The 24723-nt window shown below is 37.4% G+C and overlaps 1 protein-coding gene across 1 annotated transcript in view; it reads right to left on the bottom strand.

The window, feature by feature from the left end:
• The window catches only part of STX16 (syntaxin 16), a 178882-nt gene that overhangs the window by 4386 nt on the left and 149773 nt on the right, over positions 1-24723 (bottom strand). The window contains exons 6-7 of the mRNA XM_053704804.1: positions 2130-2273; positions 1928-2008 (exon numbers count right to left, since the gene is read on the bottom strand). Coding sequence (XP_053560779.1) covers positions 1928-2008; positions 2130-2273 — 225 coding nt within the window. The remainder of the gene's footprint in view (positions 1-1927; positions 2009-2129; positions 2274-24723) is intronic.

Below are 24723 nucleotides of genomic sequence, written 5' to 3'. Positions count from 1 at the left end.
ATAATAGGAGTAAATTAGAAAGTGGCTAAAATTTGCTTGCTCTATCATGAAAGAAAAAAAAAAATTGGGTTTAGTATCCCTTTAAAGTTATTTTGTGTCTCTTAATCTTCTAAGCAGTTATCAGCTTTACATGATCCACCTCTGTCATGATATGGGCCTGATCATTATAAACCTCTCCGCTCAGACAAGATGATATAATCTTTCAGCACTACGAGATCCCTATTGAAATTCAAAAAAGGCAGATTTTGCTATATTTCTGCAAGTGCATTTCTGTATGTGAAGGAGAGACTACCCCAGTGCAACATAGCAATGCATTACATAACAGTTCTGCTGCATTTACACTGTGCTTTGTATTTTATATTACTTTAGATTACGTTGTAGTATATTTAAACTTTGCACTTTCTTTTTTTGTATTTTATTTTGTATACAGCAGTGTATTTAGGATTGTGATTTTACAAATTCTGATTATGCTTTCACAGATTCTGTGTAACTTTAACATTTTAGGCTCATACTTTGTATACGTAGGTGTATCTTTTACAAATTACATTGTACTTTGTATTACTTATATTTAAAATGCTGAAAAACTGACAGCTTCAGTTTCCCAGAGAGCTTCATTAATTTCTATAAGCAAAGATTCTCCAGATTGGAATTATAGTGCAGACTTCATAGGGGCTGAACTTACTGAATTCTATAAGAAAAAGTGCGGAACCTGGAGGTCCATGAGAGGTGCTTTCAATAGAAAGTAATGAAGCTGTCTGGGATACAAAATTTCAGAGAAGAGAGTAATCAAAACTCTTGGGGTTGATATTAACTCTGTTTGCAGCAAATACAAATTAAACTGAAATGTTTTGCCTACAGTTTAACTTGTTTTTTCCTATAGGTTTGTATATATTACTTTTCTATCAGTTAAATAAGTTTATTGTGAATTTTGAGCAAACTTCACTTGCATAAAGCTGACAAGATAATTCAGTGAGACTAGATTTTTTAAAATGCTTTAGGCAAATCATAGGATCTCCCCTGTTTAGCACCGGGAGCTTTATAAAGCTCTGATTTATTTTACAATAGAGAAAATACAAAGTGCAATGTAAGTTGTAAAAGGTACCAAAATATACAAAATATGATCCTAATTTGTAAAACTTTCAAAATATAATCAGAATTTGTAAAATCACAGCTTGATCTAAACCTACTGTAAATGTTAAAAAAAAAAAAAAAAAAAAAAAGCTTAAATGTAATAGTGAAATCCAAGAGTAAAGTAATATATTGCCTGGTATTTCAGGGGCTGGACTGACCTAACTAGGCGGGATCAGACTGATATACCTCAGGAAAGTTGTTCTCTGTGCAAAGCGAAATTGGGCTAAGAGGCTGCTCATGGGTGGCATCTCGCCATACAACAAGCTACTGAGCTGTTAGTTCATAGTAGAGCACTTCTCTCTCTATATGCATTTGTAAAGTAATTTAAAATACAAAGCACTAAGCGTAACAAAATTCCGATATCATACAGTGCTATATTGAACTTGGTTTGTCTGTCCGTCACATACAGAATTACAGGGATCACCCCTTAGAAAAGTATAGCAAAATTTGCCCATCTAGAATCTTGTGCGAGATCTCACAATGCTGGAGAGCTCTGCCCTTTTTCTTTGAGCATTCAGTGAGTTCAGCCCCTGTGAAGTCTGCACTATTATTTCTCTCCAAGCAGGAGCATCTTATCAGGTCCTAGATGAGATAAAACACATTTTAATTCCATTACTAATTTTTGCATGCACAAACTAAGTAATACAATGGAGAAACAAAAGCATTTAAAATTAGAGGTACTTATATTACTTTAATTTTAAGTAAAAATTTGCAGAAAGATTTCCTTTTAACACTATAAACATAATTCTATAGACAGAATGTCTCAGTAAACTATTGTCAATAAGAACCTACCCACCTTTTGTAAATGTTTTAAGCCATCGTCTGTTTTGATGCAGGACTGTTCAACATTATAATCAATTCTGTCCAAAACAGTACCCTGAAAAATAGAATTGTTTACAATAAATCACAATATTTTGACTGCATTCCTAAAGAATCAGCCGTTTATAAAACAGATCACATTTTAAATAAATAACCTGCTCTATACCAGTATAATATACCTGTTCAACGATCATCCCTGCCAGGTCCCTAAAGATCTCGTTCAGGTCTGTGATGGATTGTACAATCTGACGGATCTCTCTCTCTCGTTCTTCCACCATCAATGTGTTCTGTTGCACTAATGCTAATTGGTCTTCTGTAAAACTCTGTAAAGGCACAGAAAACACAAAAAAGGATGGATAATGTTCCTAGGGTGACATGAGATTACAAGCAGTAAGTCTTTCTAACAGTGGAGGCTCCTCCATATGTGCACAATCGCAAGTGCCCCCCTGGAGAAAAAAGAAAAAAGAAAGAAAATTATTTTTTTTGCTGAATAAATATAATTTTTCCAATAGCCCCCCTATTGGAAAAAATTATATTTATTTAGCCAAAAAAGGTTACTGTCTACTGTACAGTTTAATATAAAAATAAAAAAAATCCCTTTTATATATCTCTATACCTCTCTACCGCACGTGCGGTAAGAGAGGTATAGCCTTCCTTAGCCCTTAGCAGATATTTTCTATGTGGCTGCTGCTCCGCCCATAACTGAGCCTATACCTTTCATTATCGCACAATCTTCAGTGTGCGATTTGGCTCATTGCTATGGGCAGGCAGCAGGGGGAGCACTTTGTTTAATGCTTCCTTTTTTTTAGCTGCCTGTGTTAGCTGCGACGCTCTGAGGTTCACTTTCACGCTGCTGCCAGGGAGGGCTGAGTGAGTAGGAGCTTATATTTTAATTTAATAATGTGAGTTACTGTTTATCTTTATTGCCTTGTCTTTATTGCCTTGTCTTTATTGCCTGCTCCCTCTTGCTGGAGAGAGCAGGCAGTTTGCAAACGGCACACACAGGGGAGAGCAGCTTCCAGACATTAGTCAAATCTCCAGCTGTGGGGGAAACACCAGGAAGGCAGCAGCATCATATTGTATGGCTGTGAAAAAAGGAGAAGGAGAGATAAAATCGGTATTTTGCTTGCAAAGTCTCTGATGCCTGACTGAGGATATCAATAAGCAAAGGAGAGCAGTTCTCCCTCTTTGTTTTTAGTAATCCTCAGTCAGGCATCAGAGACTTTGCAAGCAAAATACAGTTTTTATCTCTCCTTCTCCTTTTTTCACAGCCAGATTTTGTTAGCAAAATAAAGCAGGAGGCTGATTGCAGACTTGACAGCATGGATGCCTCTTCTCCTGGAGGTGAGAGTCAGGCAGAGCTGAAGCTGGAATTGTTTCCAAACTATTATGAAACATCCGTGAATCCTTTGCTTGAGCAGCTAACAGTGAAAGCAGTCAGAAGTTCTGACTGCTTTCACTGTTAGCTGCTCATATGCATTAACTCCTGAACTAAATGATCTTAACAAGTCTGCAAATCCCTGCTGCTATGGGTATAATTATGCAGCAGGAATTAGCAGCCAGTACTGTAAGAGTTAACAGAGTAGGACTTGCACTGCCCCGCCTCCTCACCAGCCCTCTCACTGAGCTGTAGTGACATCATCATGGTGCTAACAGGAAGGGCTGAGAAGCTAAGCATAGGAGTGTTAGGGGAGAATAACGTGCCTGTGAAAGGGAAGGCAGAAGGTAAAAGAGAGTGAAAGCACAGCCTTACAAAACCAATGTGTGTGTGTGTGAGATTATTGTGTTATGCAGCTGCTGTATATTCTGGTTATAACCAGTCATCAGAAAGCTACACTATACATGAAGCCCTGCATGTCACACAAAACTATTGTTCAGTTATGGAAAGTAATGGTTTGAGGTGATTCAAATCAAATACACTCTGCAAGTTTAAATGTGGGACAATGGTGAGGTTGCCTTAGGTTCGATAAAACTATTTGCACTGTCAATATTGCAGGAGCTGGACCTCAAACCTGTTTACTTTCATGATTCAGAACATTGCAGTATTATGTCTCCTATCTGTCCCCAAGTTTATGATTATATATATATATATATTATACTTCATATATTTATAGTTACTATATATATATATATATATATATATATATATATATATATATATATATATATATATACTCTGTGTGTGTGTGTGTGTATATATATAGGGGCAGGGTCTTGTGCACCCCCATCCTAAAAATTCACCAGCCGCCACTGCTTTCTAATATTAAGTAAAACAAGGATATAATAATAAAATAACTAATATAACAACAGTGTTTATAAATATAGGTTGTACATGTGCCAATAGGTTAGGGGAGTTTCGGTTTAAGAGGTTAAAGCTCCTTTTCTAGGAAAGATGAAGCACTCACTTTATACAGTACATATTTTCCCTCTATTTTGATTTGTTTATAACAATCAATTAAAAGTTGCAAAAAGAAAAAAGGTGTTACAGCACTGCACTATTGATTACAAATAACTGTGGAAAGGGGTTAAAACACAGTTTAAGGGATACTAAACCCAAATTTTTTCTTTCACTTTTACTCCTATTACCAAATTTTCTTTGTTCTCTTGCTATCTTTATTTGAAAAAGAAGGCATCTAAGCTAGGGAGCCAGCCAATTTATGGTTTAGAACCTTGGACAGCATTTATCCACCAATCAGTAAGCACAACCCAGGTTGTGAACCAAAATTGGGCTGACTTCTAAACTTACATTCTTGCTTTTCAAATAAAGATAGAAAGAGAAGGAAGAAAAATTGATAATAGGAGTAAATTAAAGTTGCTTAAAATTGCATGCTCTATCTGAACCCTGAAAGATAAAATTTGGGTTCAGTGTCCCTTTAAAGTCAAATCCAGAGCAGCCAGAAATGAATTACTGAGAGCTAGTTGAACACCTCCAAAACTGTTAGATCTCTTAACTAACAGCGGTAAATACAATTGAAACAGAAAAGAGGTTGGCGCTAAAAAGCTTATTCTTATCCCAGTATAAAATATTTAATATATATTACAATTGACAATTTTACATATAATAGTTAAAAAACGGATGCATCCATATGTAAAGTGTAGAAGTTATGACATAAAAAAACATAGTATGGATATCGTACCCAAAGTCCATACAAACAATTAATAACTCCTTGATAAAAAAAGATATATTTTTTATTGGATTTGTATAATTCTCGTAATATGCTTGGAGGTGTTCCAATAATGGTTATATAGAACAACGTTCTTAGACTCCCTGTTACAGTGTGGCGAGGTGGCCATTAGTATCCTTCACTGTTTCTTCGATCACATGATACCGGTGGACCAATCACAGGTCAGATTTACCGGCCAATGAAATTCAGCGTCCGGATTTGAATTCTTGGTAAGTTGTATTGGATTTGATTATATATAATAACCTTAAGTAGGTATCTCGGTCTGAACATATAAAACTTTTTTTTGCTAGTAGCAAATATCAGGGTCTATTCCAACTCTGTGTAATCTTGTCAGTGTAAACACAAGATACGGGTTGGCACGCTGGAAAGTAATATGATCGTCGGATACGTTTACTTATATGTATAGGTTGATCTTCATGCAACTTACTCGGGGGAAAAAACAAACTTATTAGTTAGAATGTTTTTTTGTACCCTTAATCCCATCCAGCTTTAGTTTGCAGGTGTTAATTAGAAACACTGTATAACTCCTTCAGCAGCTTCTACGCGTTACAGCCCTCAGACCTTTATCAAGATGTCTGAAGGGTCAGTTTTTCAGCCTTATATACCGGATGTGTTTAATGTTTAACCCTAGCTTTGCTGGGCTTGATTATTTCAATTTGATACAAGTCAGTTTATTGCTTTTTTTAAATAAAAAAAAAAAAAAAAAAAAAAGATAAAAACAAACATGTTCACTCTGTTCATTTCTAGAAAGGAACCGTCAACTTTTTATGCAATTTAACTCTTCAAATTGGGTTTTCCAATTTTGACAACTAAAAGTGCACACTGAAGATATCACAATCTTAACCCTGCCACATATCTATCCCTATTTGTGCCTCAGCAGAGGTGATGAGAAAATGATCCTCAAAACAACGCATGTTTTGGTAACTTAATGACTGTGGCTAGTCTTGCCTGATATTATTATTATGCAAAAGTTATTTACAAGCAAACACTACTCTGTATCTTCTCTTCTAGGCCCAGATCTTATAATTATTGTCACAATAGTGCTATGTTATAAAGGGACCCGCATCGTAATCTAATCGTTTGAAGGAAGTCTTGCCTAGAGGCGTTTTACTATACTTCTCTTTGGCAAAATGTTAAAAGCAACATTGCCATCTGCAGAAAAGATGTAATATAGAAGATACCTTTACACTGTAGTGAATAGTAATACAATTGACAATGTGTCAACCGAAATTCAATCTGTTTTGTTACAATAGTGAAGCTAGGACATCAATAATTAACCTATATGAGCTAGGGGAATGTGTGTATATTATGTGTGTGCAGTTTGTTGTATGTATGCATTATACTGTAAAATACTATTTTATGCATTTAAAGTTAGTTCATTATTTAAATAAACACCTTTTTTTTTACTTTTGCCATGTTATTTTGTTTTTGTGAAGAAGATTTTGAGAACGGGTTATTAATAACATGTTTGCTATAGCGTTATTTTAATAGAAAAGTATCAAAGTAAGTTTACACAGTACTAAACAGTTATACTTCTAATATTGCGTTCACACTAATGAGTCATTAACATATAACACGTTTGGTACAGCAATTGCAATATTAGACCTAAAATACATACAATGAAGGGAAAACTTATAGTGGCTATTAAAATACAATATTAAAAAAAAAAAGCTGTAAATTCCTAAAACCACATTTTACATATAATGCAAAGTTAAAAAACTGCACTTTGTAAAACAAAAAATGGCTATTTCTAAGGTATATTAATATCCTGTACAAGAAGTCTTGTTCCTAAAAAGAAAACACCAAAAAGTTAATAACACTTTGTAAAATATCAAAGTTTTTACTACACAATATAGTAATTTACTGTATAATACATGCATATAACACACTACACACATGTACAATATAGATACATCCCTGCACCTCTTATAGGTTTCTTAAAGGGATCGTCTACTCCAGAATTTATATTGATTAAAAAACAAACATGCTTACCTAATAAATTTCTTTCTTTCCGGACATGGACAGTCCACAACGTCATTCCAATTACTAGTGGGATATTGAACTCCTGGCCAGCAGGGGGAGGCAAAGAGCACCCCAGGAAAGCTGTTAAGTGTAACTGCCTTACCCATAACCCCCAGTCATTCAGCCGAAGGAAATGGAAGAAACACAAGGGTTAAAAGGTGCCTGAAGTTTACACAAAACACTGCCGAATTATAATTAAAAGAGGGCGGTGTCATGGACTCTCCATGTCCGTAAATAAATAAATCAGGTAAGCATAAATTTTGTTTTCTTTCCTATGACAGAGAGTCCACAACATCATTCCAATTACTAGTGGGAACCAATACCCAAGCTAGAGGACACGGAATGAAGGAGGGAGAAAACATGAGGGAGCAACAGGTTTAAACATAGGCCTGATTATAACCAGGCCTGTACAAAGGTTTGAACATTTGGTATATCTGCCAGACGTTTGTGCAAAAGGACAGATAATGCTGAAACCTTTAGAGAAGTGACAGATAAACCCTTAGCCAGTCCATCCTGAAGAAAAGACACAATCCGGGGAATCCTCACCTGGCTCCAGGAGAATCCCTTAGATTCAAACCAATAAAGATATTTACGCCACATCTTATGGTAAATCTTGCGAGTAACCAACTTTCAAGCCTGAACCATAGTTTCAATGACAGCATCAGGAAAACCACGCTTAGACAGAACTAGGCGTTCAATCTCCAAGCAGTTAGCGACAGAGAATCTAGGTTTGGATGGAGGAAAGGACCCAGAAGTAGAAGGTCTTTCCTCAGAGGTAACCTCCAAGGAGGTAGAGATGATATACTCACCAGATCTGCGAACCACATCCTGCGAGGCCATGCAGGAGGTATTAGAATCACTGATGCTCTCTCCTGTTTGATACGAGCGATGACTCGTTGAAGGAGAGCAAACGGAGGAAACAGATAAGCCAAAGAAAACCTCCAAGGAACCACTAGAGCATCTATCAGAACGGCCTGAGGATCTCTTGACCATGAGCCGTACTTTGGAACCTTGGCGCCATCAGATCCAACTCTGGAACCCTCCACTTGAGGGTTATCTGAGAGAACCCTTCTGGATAAAGAGCCCACCCCCTGGATGAAAAGTCTGTCTGTTTAGAAAATCTGCTTCCAATTGTCCACTCCTGGAATGTGGATAACAGATAGGAGACAATCGTGGGCTTCCGCCCACTGCAAAATTCGAGTCACCTCCTTCATGGCTAAGGAACTCAGAGTCCCTCCCTGGTGGTTAATGTAAGCCACTGAGGTGATGTTGTCCGATTGAAATCTTATAAACCAGACTAACGCTAGTTGAGGCCACGCTAATAGGGCATTGAAGATAGCTCTCAATTCCAAGATGTTTATGGGAAGAGAGGATTCCTCTCGAGACCACAGACCCTGAGCTTTTAGATGGCCCCAAACAGCACCCTAGCCTGACAGGCTGGCATCCATAGTCACAATTTCCCAGGAAGGTCTCAGAAAGCAAGTGCCCTGAGACAGATGTTCCTGTAACACCCACTATGAGAGAGAGAGTCTCTTGTCAGGGGGACCAGATTTATCCTTTGAGATAAATCCGAATGATCTCTGTTCCATTGATGGATCATACTAAGTTGCAGCGGTCGCAGATGAAACTGAGCAAAGGGAACGATGTCCATGGGTGCCACCATCAGTCCAATCACCTCCATGCATTTGGCGAAAGGCAGACTGGAGAGAAAGGTAGGAAGCAAGAATCTGGTCTTTTCTGACCTCTGTCAGAAAAATCTTCATGGACAGGGAATTTATTATAGTCCCTAGGAAACGCACCTTTGTAGATGGAACAAGAGAACCTTTTTTTTCCAAATTCACCTTCCACCCATGGGAAAGTAGAAAAGACAACAGCATCTCTGTATGACATTTGGCTAGTTGAATAGATGACGCCTGAATCAAGATGTCATCCAGATAAAGTGCCACAGCAATTCCCTGGGATCTGAACACAGCCAATAGCGCCCCCAGAACCTTTGTGAATATTCTGGGGGATGTGGCAAGACCAAATGAAAGTGCAACAAATTGGAAGTGCTTGTCCAGAAAGGCAAACCTCAGATACGGATGGTGTTACCTGTGTATGGGAACATTAAGGTATGCATCCTTCAGGTCTATGGTCGCCATAAAGTGACCTGACCTTTCTGTACTAAAGGGAGAATGGAACAAATAGTTTCCATCTTGAAAGACGGAACCCTGAGGAATTTGTTTAGACACAAGGTCTAAAATGGTCCGAAAAGTTCTCTCCTTTTTGGGAACCACAAATAGATTTGAGTAGAATCCTAGACCCTGTTCTGCTAAAGGGACAGGAACAATAACTCCCAGAGAGTATAGGTCTTTTACACAGTTTAAGAAGGCTTCCTACTTTATTTGGTTTGAGGATAGTCTTGACAGGAGAAATCTGCCCCTTGGAGGGCAAGACTTGAATTCCATTCTGTAACCCTAAGATATTATGTCCACCGCCCAAGGGTCTGGGACATTGCGTATCCAGGCTTTACGAAAAAGAGAAAGCCTGCCTCCCACCTGATCCACACAGGAATCAGGGGCGGAACCTTCATGCTGATTTAGAGTCAGCAGAAGGCTTTTTGTTTTCTTTTCCTTAGTCCAGGGCTGGTTGGATTTCCAAGAAGATCTGGGCTGATCCGGTTTAGATGAGGAAGAGGATGACTTTTGTCCCTTAAAATTACGAAAGAAACGAAAATTAGAAGTCTGACTATGTCTAGGTCTGTTTTTCTTGTCCTGAGGTAGGAAATATCCCATCCCACCTGTAATTTCTGAAATGATCTCTGCCAGACAAAGTCCAAAAAGAGTCTTTCCCTTGTAAGGCAAAGCCAAAAGCTTGGTCTTAGAAGAGACATCGGCCGACCAAGATTTTAATTGGCATATTGGCATCACAGATAGAAGTATTGGCCAATTTAAGAGCTTTGATCCTATCTTGGATCTCCTCTACTGTAGTTTCCTCTGTAATAAGATCAGATAATGCATCGCACCAATAAGATGCAGCTCCTGCAACCGTAGCAATACTTGCTGCTGGTTGCCACTGCAACCCTTGATGGACATACATCTTTTTAAGTAAGCCTATAGCTTCTTGTTCATTGGGTCCTTAAAAGAGCAACTATCCTCTATAGGAATGGTACTTCTCTTAGCAAGAGTAGTAATAGCTCCTTCTACTTTTGGAACAGTGCGCCATGAGTCATGAATAGAGTTAACCACAGGAAACATCATCTTAAAAACAGGCGAAGGAGAAAAAGGAAGCCCTGGTTTGTCCCATTCCTGAGAAATAATTTCAGACATCTTCCATGGTACAGGAAAAAACCACCTACGAAGATGGGGAACCATAGACTCTATCCAATTTTGAAGACTTTGAGGAGTTGACAGCAACCGCCGGTTCAGAGTCGTAGCTAGAACCTCCTTGAAGCTTAAATCTAAAATTAACTTCTTCAGATTCTGAAGATTTTTCTGCTAAAGTGTCAGAGTCTGAGATCTTACCTTCAGAAGCTACTGAAGTATTCTAATCATCAGACATCTGAGTAAGAGTGGCTAATGCACTCCTAGAATCAGAAACCTTAGCATTAGGCAAGTGTTTAGATTTTCTCTTACACTTACCCAATGAGGGGAAAGCTGACAAAGCCACTGCAGAAGAAACCTGAATGTCAAAATCCCCAGGTAAATAAACACCTCCAGGTAGATAAGAGTTGTTTCTCATACTGTGCCTTCTGTGTCCTAAAGCTTAGGACGTTTGAGGAGAAAGCTTGGGACGTTTGAGGAGAAAGCTGAGGCATGTCACGCACAGCATTATCCTGAGAGACATTAGGCTCAGAAGGGAGTACTTTGTCTTTAAATTTTAAAGTCTTAGATAAACCAGAAGAACAAAATTGCACAGGCAAAACAATTTGGGCTTCTAAACAAAGTAAACATTTATCTATGGAGCTGGACTGATCCTGTTCTAAGTCCATAGCTAATAATTCCCACAAGTAAAAAGGCAATGAAAGAAGAAATATAAAATTCTTTTAAAATGTTATTAAAGATTAAAAATCAAATGAGGAAGGGAAACTTCTTTTATAGATTAAAAATACCTCAGATTGCCTGAGGTTCCTACCGCCAAGATAATACCACACTAGTAACAGGAATGGAGTCTGACTTGCTCAGCTATACGATCCGATCAAGCCACCAAAAAAAGCCTCCACTTGAAGAGCTGAATTCTACTGCGTATCAGTGTGGTTGCAATGGCACCGCTCTGCTAAACTGGAAGTGAGGGTGTCACGTGACCGGACTGAAAATAAAGTGCGCAATATTTCCCTGCAGAGGAAAAAAGGCGCTGTTTGAAATCTACCGCTTGTAAAAACGGCATTACTGTCTTAAAGAGCAAACCGCAAATAAAGCACTGCTTGGCTCACCAGCCTATCCCAAGTCTAACACATGTCTCTAGACAAAAATACATCTCAGCCCATTGAGAGAACTCTCTCTCCAATCTCATACTGCCAAGTTAGGAATAAACTTAAGTGTGCCAATAAAAAATTTGCCCATATGAATCCTCATATTAATCAAGGATTATTATCTTTGTAGATAACAACAAAAAAGGGATCTAGGAGGAGGATTAATCCCCTAAGTGCTGCTGTCCTTCATGACCTAGAAGAGATGCAGATCCTCAAGGTGTGGCAGGCACTACGCTCCCTTTCATGGACCAACTCTGGCTTTCCACAAAGGGGTAGCAAAGTGTTAAAAGTAAAGCAAGGAATGTCTCGCCACCTTTTAACTGCTAAGAGCAACCACTACTCTTACTCAAGGGATTGACGTGGACACAGCTAGACCCCAATCCTTACATGCAGGGAAAAGTACCCATAAAAAGGATTAAATTCTTCAGACACCAACTTCGCACAACCTCCATTGACAGAGGAAGTTCAACTTAGACAAACAGCACTATACCTGGTGCAGGTGTTTTTTTTTTTTGCATGATTAAAGGGGCAGTCTAGTCAAAATTAAACTTTCATGATTCAGCTAGGGCATGTGATTTTTTTTTTTTTTATTTTTTTTTCTATTTTTACTCTTTATTATTGTATTTCAACAGACTTATAAGATTTCATACAATTTCAGAGGAAACAACATAAAAAAAGGGCAAGGCAAATAATTAGAAACCCAGCAATGGTATACATTTCATATCTTGATGTGCCCAAAAAAAAAGAAAAACCAAGAAACAAAGGAAAAACAATAAAAAAAAGAATAAACCCCTTCTATAAAAATTGAGAGCTTTCAACCTCTGTTGATCTTAACAGATGGTTTCAATCCGATACTCCTCGAACTTCATCATTAATTGTTGAAATACATTTTTCCGTTTTCTATATCCCCCCCCTTAACAAAAGACAATTACGATTCGACATAATCATTACAACACTCAACAGGACACACAAAACAACAAACAAAAAAAAATATTACCAAAGACCAAGCAAAACCAGTTCAGTATTTCTGAATGGATATATTAAACTGTCAATTTCGTTTAAGGGAAAAGATCTAATAAAAACAGACCACTTTCTGAAAAACAAAATAATCTCCCTTTCTTCTTCCAGATTGGTGTCTATTTGTTCCAAAATACATTGTTTTTTAAGGCAGTTTTTGACCTCTTGGATACTGGGGGCTGACCTATTTTTCCATTTTTTTTAAGATTAGGTATCTTGCTGCTAAAATAGCTAAGATAACTATTTTAGTATTTACTAGTCTATCTTCCGGATCTTTCCATAGGAAAATAATGTGTACTGGCAAGAGGGTCAAAGGGGGGATTCCTAATGTATTAAGCCAATATTGTACCTTCAGCCAAAACTGTTGAATTTTTGGACAAATCCAAAGCATTTGCAGAAGATTGGCCGATGGTAAGGAACATCTGGGGCATAAATTAAATTCAATGTTCTTGCAGCGCACGGCTTTTTCAGGAGTAAAATAAGTCATAAGTAATAATCTTATATGGGATTCTCTCCAAGATGAGGAGAGAGTAATTCTTGAGACTTCAGATAGTGAATATTGAATTAATTCAATATCTCCCAGGTTCTGCGATAAAACCACTGCCCAATTATCAAGTAATTTTTCCAACCTGGAGTTGCCTTTTGAGGAGTTCAGGTCTCGATATATGGGGGAAACTGATGTTACGCCATTTTTAGCTAAGATTAGCCATTTCTCTATATTTCCCAGTGACCAAGTCCAACCAAATTTATCGACTAAGTTTAGGGCAAAGTGTCTTACTTGTAGGTAGGCGAAGAACTCTTTATGGGATAATTTGAACTCCTCTCTCAGAGTACCAAAAGTACAAGGTATGTTAAGATTATACCACGTATCTGGATTGGAAGAGATCATGATACCAAGGTATCTAAAGGAGTTGGTCACTATTTTAAATTGAATATTACCCATAGAGTCCTTGGATTGGTTAATCCATAATAATTCGGATTTCGACATGTTTACTCTATAACCAGAAAAAGCCCCAAATTGTTCTATGATTAATATAAGTTTAGGGACGTAAATGGATGTTTTAGATGTATAAATTAAGATGTCATCAGCATATAGAGCTAATTTCATCTCTTTCTCACCAATCCTAATACCATCAAGATGTTGTCTGATGTATAAGGCAAAGGGCTCAATTGAGATATAGAAAAGGAGGGGGGAGAGAGGACACCCCTGACAAGTACCCCTCTTAAGAAAAATATTTGAAGAAGTTAAACCATTAACTAATATTCGAGTAGAAGCTGTTTTATATAGATTATCAATAAAATTGAAAAAATTACCTTGTAAACCAAATTGATGGAGAGAGTGTAACAAATGATCAAAATGAACAGAATCAAATGCTTTCTCCGCGTCAATTGCAATGATTGCAGCGTCCGGGGCGCCTCTCTCCCCCTCCCTCTCCCCTTTCTTGTTAAAATAATCTATAGTTAAAAAAAGTTCCCTGATCTTTGCTGACGAATTTCGTTTAGACATAAACCCTGCCTGATCTTTATGTATCATACTGGGGAGAAGTAGTTGGAGCCTGTCTGCTATAATGGAGGACAAAATTTTATAATCGGTATTTAATAATGCTATCGGCCTGTATGATTCCTTTCTATCGGGCTCTTTCCCTTGTTTAAGAATTAAGGTTGTAAATGAAGCAGAAAAACTGGGTGGGGGAATAATGCCTTTTATATAAAATCTCATTATATAAAGAAAGTAAATGAGGTGATATTGATTTGGCAAGTATTTTATAAAATTCGTTAGGCAAACCGTCGGGGCCCGAGGCTTTGTTTAAAGAGAGATCAAGAATTGCTTTTGAAATCTCGGGCTCAGTTATGGGAAGATTGAGCACTTCAACTAGATCTGCCGATACCAAATTATATGTGATTTTATCCCAAAAAGATTCCCGTACCTGTAAATGAGGTTTTCAAAGAGTATATGTCCTGATAATATTCAACAAAGGAATTAATTATATATTCTGAAGATGTTATTGTCTTATCTTCTCCCTGTAATGAATCTATCACTGATGAGCACTTATCTCTTTTTACTAATTTTGCTAGCAGTTTTCCCGATTTGCTCCCATGCCTGTATAGTTTGGCTTGGAATTTCAGATCTTTCTGTGTAGCCTTAAGTAAAAGAAAAGAAAGAGTCTCTTTCCTTTAACGCTTGGGTATATTTTGCCCAATTTCTAGGTGTTTTGTCTAATAGGTAGGAGTTATAAGAATTAGAAACAGATCTTATAATTTCTCTTTCTCTAAGCTTACATTTTTTTTGTCCTGTTTATAGAATAAGCTAAAATTTCTCCTCTCAAAACCGCCTTAGCGGCTTCCCAAAAAATTATGGGACGATTAATGTATTCTTTGTTAAAGGAAGAGTATTCCTGGAACTTAGTGTTTAGCCAATTTTTAAATTTAAGATCCGAAGCAAGATAAGTGGGAAAAACAAATCTGGAATATCTTGAAGTAGGATTGCTCGGGAAGAACTCTAAGAGGATTGGAGCATGATCCGATATGCAGATAGGTAAAATTTTAACATCTAATTTTACTTTGCATAATCTCTCATCTATAAGAATCAAGTCAATTCTTGACAGTGACTTGTGCGCCTTAGAGAGGCAAGTAAAGTCCCTGGACTCTGGATTATGTGACCTCCATATATCTCTAAGACGGAGATTCTGAAAAAGTTTGAGAAACATTTTGGCTTCTAAGTTATCCCTTTTGCTTCTGAGAGAGGAATTCTTATGCCTTAACCTATCTAGGGGAAATTGCGGTGCCATGTTGAAGTCCCCGCCTAATATCAAAAAGCCTTCTGTATAGGACAATAAATTTGCTTGAAGCTTTTCCCAAAAGGGGAAACTAAATACATTTGGAGCATATATGTTACATAATGTGTAGAGTATTTGGTCAATTTTAATTTTCACCATTAAGAACCTCCCTTCTGGATCTGAGTTAGTATGGAGAACCTGGTATTTTATCTTTTTACCGAGTAGAATCGCTACCCCTCCCTTCCTTTGGGTACTGGGCGACGCAAGTACTTCATTCACCCAAGAGCACTTAAGTTTAAGAACCTCTTGCATTTTAAGGTGAGTTTCCTGCAAAAATGTGATGTCTGTCCGAATTTTTCTTAACTGTGCTATTATTGTTTTGCGTTTGATAGGTGATGTGATACCCCCAATATTCCAAGAGGTCAATTTAAAACCGTTTAATATATCAATCATTCAAACATTGTATAAAAGAGAGGAAAAGAATAGGGTAACACAAAAAAAAAAAAAAACAAGACATGACAAGACACCCCAACATATAACAAAAACCATTGAAAAATGTAGGAACTATGATCTAAGCCGTGTGTGAATATTATACATCTCATAGCCATCTATATTGATAATATCCAGCTGTAGATAAATGCCAGTTCCTCTCTACTAGATTGAAATCTTAGCTTGTTCTGAGGGAAGTTGTTTTGATATAAATGTTTCTGCTTCTCTAGCTGACTCAAAAAAATGTGTACTGTTAATTATTATTTTCAACTTTGCTGGATAAATAATAGTGGCTCGGGGACCTTGATTTATTAGCTTGGTGCATAGCGGGGCCAGGTCCCTTCTTTTGGCAGATGTTTCTGCAGAGAAATCCTGGAAAAGCATAATTTTAGCTCCATCCAGAAATATAGGTTGATTTTTTTTGAAGTACTGCAGTAATAAAAGTTTATCCTGATAGTTAAGGGCTTTGGCTATGACTGGTCTAGGTCTGGGATTTCTGCTCTCTGCCATTTGTCTTCCTAATCTATGCACTCTCTCTATAACTATCCTTGGGTGTGATTGAGGAATTTGCAATAAGTGTGGCAGTGTTATTGTTACAAATTTGTCAAGATCCTCATATTGCTTTTCTTCAGGGATACCAATGATTCTGAAATTATTTCGTCTAGCCCGATTCTCAATATCTTCCAATTTTAGCTGAAATTTTGTAAGATTAGAGTTTATAGTGTCTAACTTGCTATTGTGGGCTATCACATTATCTTCTAAGTCAGAAATTCTTTGTTCAGCTTCTCCTAATCTGTTTGAGAACTGGCGAACTTCAGTTACCAATGCGTGTATGTCTTGTTTTATTTCGGCTTTAAGGGTGTCAAATTTAGGTGAATGGGCTTCAGAAATCTGTATAACTAAAGTTTGCAAGTCTATAGTCTCTCTTATCTGTGACATATTTGTGCTAGCGGGAGAGGTGTCTGTTGTGATTTCTGGTGTGGTTTTATTATTTCATTTTTCTCTCTGCCTCCCAGCCATAGTGGAGGGAGGTGTTTTAGTATGTGTGGTGAAAAATTTATCCATGCAATAGTGATTATGTGGAAACAAAAAATAAAAACTCAGTGACGGGAGTGACTGTGAGGGGAGTGATAAATTAAATAAATTTTGTGCTGTGATTTCTCTGTTATCAGTAGCAATTTTTTAATTAGTTTCAGGCTTGCAAAAATAATTTTTCTTATCCCTTTTCTCCTGCTCTCTGCTTTATTTCCCCTTCGCCTAGGGTTGTATCCACCCTAGAATATTTTACTTATCTTAGGTACTTTAAATATCTCAGGGGAAAAAGTAGAGTATTTTTTAGAGTATATGCCGTTATGCTTTTAAGCAGTGCTATCTTGAGCAATACTATTTTCAATTCAACAGATGGTAGTCATACACAGGTAAAAAGTGACTATTTTGAAGAATAGAATTACATTGTAGGTTTAGACCTAATAATATAGGACCCAGAAGTGCCCACATATACCCTAACTCATATACACAGACGTGCAAATGGGCCCATATGCAGACAAAAATCTTATTTAGGCAAAAAACAAAAACAAAAAAAAACAGTCTAAACTAAAAAGGGTGTATAATCAGAGTCACTGATAGATTACGCCATTCTGTTGCATGTTCTAATTAAGCAGTTTGGCAGCAGCCCTATCTATGTATACAATTGTGTCAGTTTTCAGCAGCTAGTGGTATTAGATATGTTACAACGTTCAGTTCTCCAGTCACTTTGTATTGGTATGTGATTTAAGTTTTTACTGAAGTAAAGTGGTCAGTGATCCCACAGGCCAGAGCTAGCAAAAAGCATTCGTATATTGTAAAAGAATAGCTCTGGGGTATAATAAGATAGTACCTGACCCTGGTCCTTTAGGGTATAATGTGTCTCCAGCGGTTAAAGTTCTCTAGGGGGCTTCTTTAAACAGGGTTCTTGGTTCTTTACCTCTCCACGCAACATCGGTGGGGAAAGATAAAGGAGTTGAAGGAAAAACAAGTGCTGCAGGTGGTATTCCAGCCCTTCTCTTGAAACACGGGCAGGCAAACACCAAATGTGCCGCTTCTCGGGTAGTGCTCCCACAGCGCAGATCAGCGCCGCACCTTCAGGAATCAGATGTCCCGGTCAGGTGATCCACAGGAGCCGCGTCTTGCGGTGAACCGTCTCAGAAGGTCCAGAGGGAGTATCACTCCGCCGTATCAGGTGCCCAACCGCAGAAGAGGGGCTATGTGAAGCCGGAAAGGAGAGGACCACCAGCCAGAGGTACCCCGCCGGACACAATCCCCAACAGGTCAGTTTAGCCCGGTCACACAGGCTCTCATTCCAGTGATCAACCGCTAGGTCAGTCTGCTCCGGGCAAATCACGAACCACTATCGCAGCAGTCTCTGTGTCTGTGAGCACCCACGTCCGGTGCTCAGGAAAGCCTCTCAATAGTTGCCTTGTTTCTTGGTATTAGAGTCCCGACTAGGAGACAAACAGAGTGTAACGTTTATATATCGTTCTGCTGCTCTACCAGGAGAGCTCTTAACTTTTTGGCTTTTTTTGTTTAACAGGATCAGACAGTAGTAAGATCTGTGATATGTCTTTACTTCTTTTGATACTTTGTCATAATTTCAAAGCCATGTATCCAATCTGTAAGCGTAAGTGCGATGTCTTAGCACTTTTGGAGGAGCCGATAGCTGAGTATAACTTGCTTGCTTGAGCCGCCCCAGGCCAGGGGTGTTCAGCACGCTTTCCCGCTGCCAATAGCTCGTTAGGAGATACAGAGCAGGTGTCTCTCTGACCTTACACCTGAACTCCTCCCACCGGCTTCCTTAGGGCATGTGATTTTAAACAACTTTCCAATTTACTTCTATTATCTAATTTGCTCAATTCTTTAGATATCCTTTGTTGAAGAAATAGCAATGCACATTTGTAAGCCAATCACACAAGGCCTACTGGCTCATAAGTAACTCCACGGGAGTGAAAACAAGGTTATCTATAATGGGACACATGAACTAGCACTGTCTAGCTGTGAAAAACTGTCAAAATGCACTGAGATAAGAGGCCGCCTTCAAGGGCTTATACATTAGTATATGAGCCTACCTAGGTTTAGCTTTCAACAATGAATGCCAAGAGAACAAAGCAAATTTGATGACAAAAGTAAATTGTAAAGTTGTTTAAAATTGCATGCCCTATATGAATCATGAAAGTTTAATTTTGACTAGACTGTCCCATTAAGTTTTTTTTTGTTTGTTCTTTATTAACAATAGTGATCACATACATAGCAAATAAATAGGCGTTTCATGGGAGTAACCGGTATTTTAATAGGGAAACATTGATGGGAGTGTCTAATGTTGTACACAATATTCACCATCTTAGCTGCACCTTTTCACACCTACTTATCTCACTGCCATTTCAGTGGTGAGATTAGCAATTGTAAGAAATCTACCAAAATGTACAACTAAATGTAGTTTACATATCTTATTTGAACTTTTATTAAACAGAAATCATTTTTACATTTACTGAACACATAGTATATGTTGTGTAAAGATGCTTTGAAAACATGCCCCCTCAACACTGCCAAGATCCACATTCACTGGTGATGTAAGTGAATTACTGAACAGGCAGTGGTCCCTATTGTTTCATATGGAAGGCACATATCCACTTGTCTGAACAGCAAAAATCAGCACACTTTGTTTTAATAACATATCGCCTGGCGGACAGACCGAGAAACTGGCGAGACTGAAATGGACATTTCTAGCGGATTGGACTATTCTTTCAGCATTTGGTCCTAAGACTGTAAAACAAAATGGTAATAATATCTAGCAATATGGTGTATTTAAAGTTTGTGTAACACACTTCACTAATTCATATTTCACAATATTTTAATACATTTTTTTTCCCTTTCATGGCAACAGCTTAGCTTTGTTAGCTTTTCATTTTAACATATAAACAAGCCCCCAGTTTCTGAAGTTACACATTCTGCACTGAGAATTAGTAATGGTCAAAATAGCGCAGAAATCAAGACAAAGAACCCTTGATTCCCAGACTGCCCTTTTGCAGAGGAACTTTCAGACTGGTGGAGTAGCATTTCCGAGCATCAAACTATCAAGAATGCAATCAGGTGAGTATAAGATTTGCAGAACAACCAGCCACCTGCAGACACACCTTCTGCAAGTTGACGTTAATTCTCCTTTAATACACTGAGCACATAGGTACTTTTAAAATCGGTGAACCCCAACACAGGTATCCCAGAAATTAAGGACTAATGGTTAAAGTAGCTCTGTAAAATGGGAGGTGAGGAAACAACACAATCTAAAACAGTATAATAATGTATAAGGAAATGTGATACTTTTTTATTACGTTAAGACAAAAAAAAATACTATGCACATATACTATATTACGAGAACGCTATAATTATACCCATAAAGTTAATGACATAATTATTTGTAAATATTCTCTTAATCTAGATAGCTTTGATGCTTAAGGGACATGTCATCCATATGCTAAATCATTTGGAAGTGATGCAGAATATCTGTAAAATGTTGACTAGAAAATATCATATGAAAATCTTAATATAAAAAAGGAAGTTCATTTACCTCACAATTTCATCAATAGAAACATCCCATTGAGGACATGTAACCATCGAATAAGGATGCATGACCTGGGACTTGCAAGGAACTGTGCACAGTGGCGGCTCGTGGGTTATTCAAATGGGGGTTCACGGAGTGTGTGTGTGTGTGTGTATGTATGTGTGTATGTGTATGTATGTGTGTATGTATGTGTGTATGTATGTATGTATGTATGTATGTATGTATGTATGTATGTATGTATGTATATATATATATATATATATATATATATATATATATATATATATATATATATATATATATATACATATATACATACACACACATATATATACAAAATGATGAAAAAGGCACTCACTGGTGGTAGTATAAAATATAACGTTTAATTTAATCCATTAAAAAACATAACGCTTCGGGAACATTGCGTTCCCTTTGTGAAATGTCAGATACAGCAATGCAGTAAATACAAAGCGATTTGTATTTACTGCATTGATGTATCTGACATTTGACAAAGGGAACGCAATGTTCCTGAAGCGTTATGCTTTTTAATGGATTAAATTAAACGTTATATTTTATACTACCACCAGTGAGTGCCTTTTACATAGTTTTGTATTTTTTGAGAGTGCACCCTGGAAGCTGATGGACTATTGGATTATGGAGTGCCTATTCCACTGACTTTGTTATATATATATATATATATTGTGCTGATGTATTAGCTATGTACTTCATACCCATTTATTTCATGCTTAAAACGCACTTTATCAGTTTATGTTATATTTCATTTCCCTAGTAGCCTAGCCTATTATTGATACATTGTGCATCGCGGTACTGTTAACTCTTAGGTTTCATTCCTTTTTACTCTGTTATCCAGCCCAACCAGCCCTTCATGTATATCACTTTTACGGAGGGTATGGGGGCCGGTCCCTGTCATCCTATCACAATACGCTTAGGGATATGCTTGGGGGCGGAGTCAGGAACCTGATACGCATGCGTACCCCACACTTGTCAGACTTGCCCATTACGCTGTCCACGAACCTGGGTTGTCAGTGATCAGCTGTATCATCTAGGTAACAGTTTATGACAATATATCCGTAGTATTGGTTGTTTTTATATTTTACCCCATTATACCAATATGATATTGGTATTTTTGAAATAACGTCCGCAACTGCCGGGGAGACACTAGACCGCTGATTGCTATCCAATTAACTGTTTCCATGGTCTATTCATTCTGTGGGATATCCACTTTTAATGCATTCTGTCTTAGCTGTGTATTATATGTCACCAAGACTATATGGTTGCTATGTATATCTGAGAATACTATAGCAGAGCTATATGCCTCACATTATGATACCAGACATTGTCGGTTGCTTGATTCTGTTGTGTGATACCGTTTGCTTGCAAATATGTGCCTCTGTGATTATATAGAACCCATACTCTGGTGCTCGATATTACTTGCAACTATTATTATTATATATATGACTGACATTGTATCAGCCTCTGACTATGTTGCTTCTACCTATGCTAAATTTGGGGATTAGACCAAATATGTGCTTTATGTGTAGTTGATGCATTATAATTAGTTAATTACATGTTTTGATGGTGTTTGTTTATGTCAGAGGGTTGCCTAGGCAACAACTTTGGCGTTTTTTTTGCACTGGGGGAGGGTCTGCTGTAACTGTATAAATGCTTGATTCATTGTATGTACTTTGGTCTGATGAAGGGGTGTAGTCCCCGAAACGTCACTGAATAAATCCAGTATTGTCAAGACCAGTGAGTGCAGTCTTCTGATTTCCATAGATTATACCCTATTCTAGCACCCTGGCATTTGAACTGAATTGTTTGTGAGAGTGCACCTGCTACAACCTAATATATATATATATATATATATATATATATATATATATATATATATATATATATATATATATATATATATATATATATATATATACACACACACACACACCTATGTGGTAAAATATCAGCCTAGTTTTTTTTCACAATTCACACACACACACACACACATATATATATATAATATTATATATATATATATATATATATATATATATATATATATATATATATATATATATATATATATATATATATATATAATATAATTATTACCCTCACACACAATCATATTATAGTGCTTGCTATATTACTTGCAACCAGCAGGTGGCAGTGGTGCATAACATTTAAAGGGACAGTCAAGTCCAAAAAACACTTTTATGTTTCAAATAGGGGATGTAATTTTAAACAACTTTCCAATTTACTTTTATCACAAATTTTGCTTTGTTCTCTTGGTATTCTTAGTTGAAAGCTAAACCTAGGAGGTTCATATGCTAATTTCTTAGACCTTGAAGGCCGCCTCTAATCTAAATGCATTTTGTTTTTCACCACTAAAGGGCATTAGCTCACGTGTTTCATATAGATAACATTGAGCTCATGCACGTGAATTTACCATGGAGACAGCTCTGATTGGCTAAAATGCACGTCTGTCAAAAGAACTGAAATAAGGGGGCAGTCTGCTGAGGCTTAGATACAAGGTTATTACAGAGGTTCATATGCTAATTTCTTAGACCTTGAAGGCCGCCTCTAATATAAATGCATTTTGTTTTTCACCACTAAAGGGCATTAGCTCACGTGTTTCATATAGATAACATTGAGCTCATGCACGTGAATTTACCATGGAGACAGCTCTGATTGGCTAAAATGCACGTCTGTCAAAAGAACTGAAATAAGGGGGCAGTCTGCTGAGGCTTAGATACAAGGTTATTACAGAGGTAAAACGTGTATAATTATAACTGTGTTAGTTATGCAAAACTGGGGAATCGGTAATTAAGGGATTAACTATCTTTTAAAACAACAAAAATTCTAGTCCTAGTAAAAACGTTTTCCATCTTAAAAATCTTCACTGCTGTAATTCTCCCTGATCGGCTACACTGAACTGCTCTACTTGCTGCTGTTGCAGTCTACACTCTATCTTTATGCTGTAATAAGATCTGGAGTGAGTTTTTGCTTAAGTAGATATCATGATAAAGTAGGATAGTACTACTTTATCATGATATCTACTTAGGCAAAAACTCACTCCAGATCTTATTACAGCATAAAGATAGAGAGTGTAGACTGCAACAGCAGCAAGTAGAGCAGTTCAGTGTAGCCGATCAGGGAGAATAACTAAGACTGAAATAGGTTGTAAGTCAAGCAGGTATTGGCTTTAAATGGAGACATACCTTGATTAGCAGTGACAGTGTTTGTTCCACACGTGGGCAAGTCTGCAGCCCCTCCTTCCCTGACCAGACCGCTCTCTCATTGGCTAAGAAATGGCTATGCATTATGGGACTTGTAATTAGTTCCTAGCCTTGGGAGCTCTGCCTGCTCCCTGCCCATAGAAATGGCCCAACTAGCACACGGAAAATTGTGCAATTAGCAAAGGTAAAGGCTCTGTTATGTGTGGAGCCGCAGGCACATAGAAAAAATGTGCAAAGGGTATATAGTAGGCTATATCTCTCTATCGCACGTGCGGTATAGAGGTATATAAAGGGATTTTATTTTTTATTAAACTGGACAGTACACTGGAACCTTTTTTTGGCAGAATAAATATAATTTTTCCAATAGGGGGGCTATTGGAGAAATTATATTTATTCAGCCACAAAATTTATTTTCTGTCTTTTTTTTTCCCCAGGGGGCTCACATGCGGTTGTGATCATATGGAGGAGCCTTCAATGACCTGACATATGCAGACAGAGTGCCTTTAATTCCGTCAGAAATTTACTATATCATATCTCATGAGAATATAGAGAAATACCACAATATCACAAGCAAATTATGCACTGAGCACTGATGATGGTGATTGGCTTTTTATTTTAACCATTCAGAAGACAGTAAAAAGGGTAGCTGAAAGATAATGGTTTAGAGAGCACCTATTCTGCTCATACAGCAATTACTCTTGTAAGTTGATGTTTGTGTTATACAAAGAAAAATCCAGATATACACCATAAAACTTACTCTCTCATAGTTGCGTTAAGTGTAAATGAGAATTTATAATAAGTCTCTTTAAAAAGTGACATATTTACAGTGTATTATATTATTGAGGCCTATGTGGACTGTTAATCAAATAAAAAATGTATCAAGCGTATCTCACACCAAACATGGCTGAGATACTAGTAGGGTGGAATTGGATATCACAAATAATTCACAATACACAACAAACATTTGTGTTTAAAGATGATGGTG

This window comes from Bombina bombina, chromosome 1 (genome assembly GCF_027579735.1).
Source record: "Bombina bombina isolate aBomBom1 chromosome 1, aBomBom1.pri, whole genome shotgun sequence".
Taxonomy (NCBI): domain Eukaryota; kingdom Metazoa; phylum Chordata; class Amphibia; order Anura; family Bombinatoridae; genus Bombina; species Bombina bombina.
This window is presented reverse-complemented; position numbering and strand designations above follow the sequence as displayed.